The sequence below is a fragment of the Saprolegnia parasitica genome (genome assembly GCF_000151545.1).
Source record: "Saprolegnia parasitica CBS 223.65 unplaced genomic scaffold supercont2.1010, whole genome shotgun sequence".
Lineage (NCBI taxonomy): Eukaryota > Oomycota > Saprolegniomycetes > Saprolegniales > Saprolegniaceae > Saprolegnia > Saprolegnia parasitica.
The window spans coordinates 1-2,603 of NW_012157404.1; the positions used below are offsets into that span (position 1 = coordinate 1).

Below are 2,603 nucleotides of genomic sequence, written 5' to 3' on the forward strand. Positions count from 1 at the left end.
CGAGGAATAGTGGCCGCGCAGCCTTGGTCGTTCTTGCCACACGTCTTGTAGAGAAGGTACGCTAACGGAGACCGTGCCGTCGACGGGCGCTGCGGTGTAGTTGGTGTGCACAAAGCCAGAGCCTTGGAGAAGCGTGTTGACGGGTACGTCCCACTGGTTGTAGTCGAAGGCTTGCATGACGACGCCAAAGTAGACGGGCGTGTTGGCAATCCCGTTGAGGTAGTAGGTGCTGACGGCCACGAGCGTCGCGAACCCGAGGTACATGACGGCGAGGAGCATGCCTTGTCCAAACGGAGCTTTGGCTTGGATTGCTTCGATCATTTTCATGCTGGACATGGACGCCTTGGAGATGGACATCTTGGACTGCGTCTTGGACTGTGTCTTGGACTCGACCTTGGACTCGACCTTGGACTCGACCTTGGACTCAACCTTAGACTCGGGCAATACATCGGTGGGCGTGACGACCCCGCTGTCTTTCTTGGAGTCACTCATCCGAGGCAAGTGGTTGACTGACTTCAGATCGAGCAACGAGCTGCAACGACCAGAGCCAACGACCAACATGGCGGGCTCAATCGAACCAATCACCGCACGGCGTTTTGAGATCTTTTTTGACATGATCTATTTGTGATATCGACGCTGGGAAAAGCAGTGCGTTATAAAACGACGACAATGAAGAGGTTGGTAGACGAAAAGGTCCTATAGCAGACGCGTGTGGAGGGTGCGTTGGCGCCGGCTGTCCCGCGATAACCTTCTCGTGCGACTCGTGCGTGACGACTCGCTGAGATGCTCTGCGCTCTCTCAGGATTTATGGTGGATTTTTACATTTGAACTCGTCAAGTGAAAAATGGACGTGGCCCTCATAATGTATCGCCTCATGCAAGCTAACACGAAAGCGGAGCTGCCCACGTAGAGCTATGGGTGGCGTGGTTAAAACGAGTAGCTGCTTTGGACCCAAGTGTGTGTTGTTGGTGGGCTCGAATCTTGGACGCCGGCGGTTGTGGCTTTGCTAGAAAGGGACGGCGGTTTACCTGCGGTTTTGCTCAAACGGACGGCAGGCGATGTAACAGCTCGAGATAACGACTACAAGCTTCTTCGGCTTCGGGCTCGGGTATCCCAGCGTTGGATGAGGAGCCACAACAGGTTAGCTTGGTCGTGCGCGCATGGGGACAAGGGTACATGAAATATGTACCTCAATTTATGTTCCCTTGGTAGGGATCACCATGTCGTCCAGATTGCAGAAATATCGGTTGCACGCTGCGTCTCCATCTTCTTGTAGTCTGTAGCGAACTGGACAACGACCACGCTATACGTCTACCACATTGAACACTTCGTGCCTGCTCTGAAATGACCATAGCTCTAGTTGCTGCACTCTCATTGTTGTGAGCGGGGAAGTTGGCTAAATGGCTGGAACACCAGACAGTACAGCGCCACGTGAAGGCCCGCAAATTGTGCTTTTGCGATGGCGAGCAGTCCATTAACTCGCGTTGAAGCCCCCGGTGTGAGTGTCTTTGTGGGGGCAGACAGCTACGAGCGATGCGACAACTCGAATCCAATGTACCAAGAGCCATAAAACCAGTGGAGGCTAAGGTCATCTCTCGTTCATCAAAAGTGGAAACCCGCACGCCAATGGGCCATCGATCCATCGTCAATGCCAACGTCCGCGAGCCACTTGTAGCTGGAGCGGTGGGTGATACGCCCCGTCTCTTCTTTCACGTGGAAGACGAGGAACGTACCCACTTGCTTGCTAAAAAACGGCTTGGCGATCCGCGGCAGGTACCGGTAGATGATTTCGTACTGCACGTTGTTGAGTCGCGTCATGCACGTCGCCGAGATGCGCAGAACGTTCTTCATGATCAAGAGGCCGTCGTCGACGAGGACGTCATCCTTGTACGCGATGCAGCAGCCGCGGAGCGACGTCGCGAGCACCCGAAGGTGCGGTATGTTGAGGTATTCGCGCAGAGAGTGCGATTTTGGGACACGAATGTCATCCGGCAGCCAGTGTCCGTGGAGCCAAATGACAGCGATACCGATGAGCACGACGACGCCCGAGATCATGGCCGAGAGGTAGTACGTGCGACGAATCGCACTGTACGTGAAGCAGCTAGTCGACGTGCGCAGTTCGCAAGAGGTTGGGAGGTTCTGGTTGCGGTACGGAAACACAAACGCTTCCAGCGAAAAGACCAGAATCCAGTTGGTGACACTGATGACAAGGATCAGCCACGTCTGCGTCACCAAGCGAGGCATGAACCAGATCTGAATCAGCGTCCCCGTCATGATGCCGACGATCGACGCGACTTGAACAGGCCCGAGCAGCGCGTAAAACGATGCGTTAAAGGTACCGATTGGGTTTTGAATGAGAAAGGTCGTGAGCACTTGGAGGTTGGCGTTGCCCCAGAAGCAGACGAAAAGGATCGCGAGACCAACGATGTTCTTGGAAAGGTAGACAGGCACGATACACACCACGCTGCGCCGCAGAAAAATACTCTGCACGATAACAAGGTACATGATCGTCAGCCAGAGCACGATCGAGTTGGTCATCATGAGCGAGTCGCACTTCCAGATCATGGTCACGACGCCCTGGATCTGCAGCAGCATGCCGAGAT

General features: G+C 54.6%; 2 protein-coding genes across 2 annotated transcripts; both read right to left on the reverse strand.

The window, feature by feature from the left end:
- Positions 1-60: 60 nt before the first annotated feature.
- SPRG_18156 (hypothetical protein) lies at positions 61-492 on the reverse strand (the record flags this gene model as incomplete). Its single annotated transcript, XM_012357591.1, has 1 exon — positions 61-492. A coding segment is annotated over one exon (432 nt), but the record flags the coding sequence as incomplete, so codon positions are not given.
- A 1,082-nt stretch (positions 493-1,574) lies between these two features.
- On the reverse strand, positions 1,575-2,595 carry SPRG_18158 (hypothetical protein; the record flags this gene model as incomplete). The annotated part of the gene is made up of 1 exon (XM_012357592.1): positions 1,575-2,595. The coding sequence occupies one exon, from the start codon at positions 2,593-2,595 to the stop codon at positions 1,603-1,605; it is 993 nt and encodes a 330-aa protein (XP_012212982.1). The 3' UTR covers positions 1,575-1,602.
- Positions 2,596-2,603: the final 8 nt, after the last annotated feature.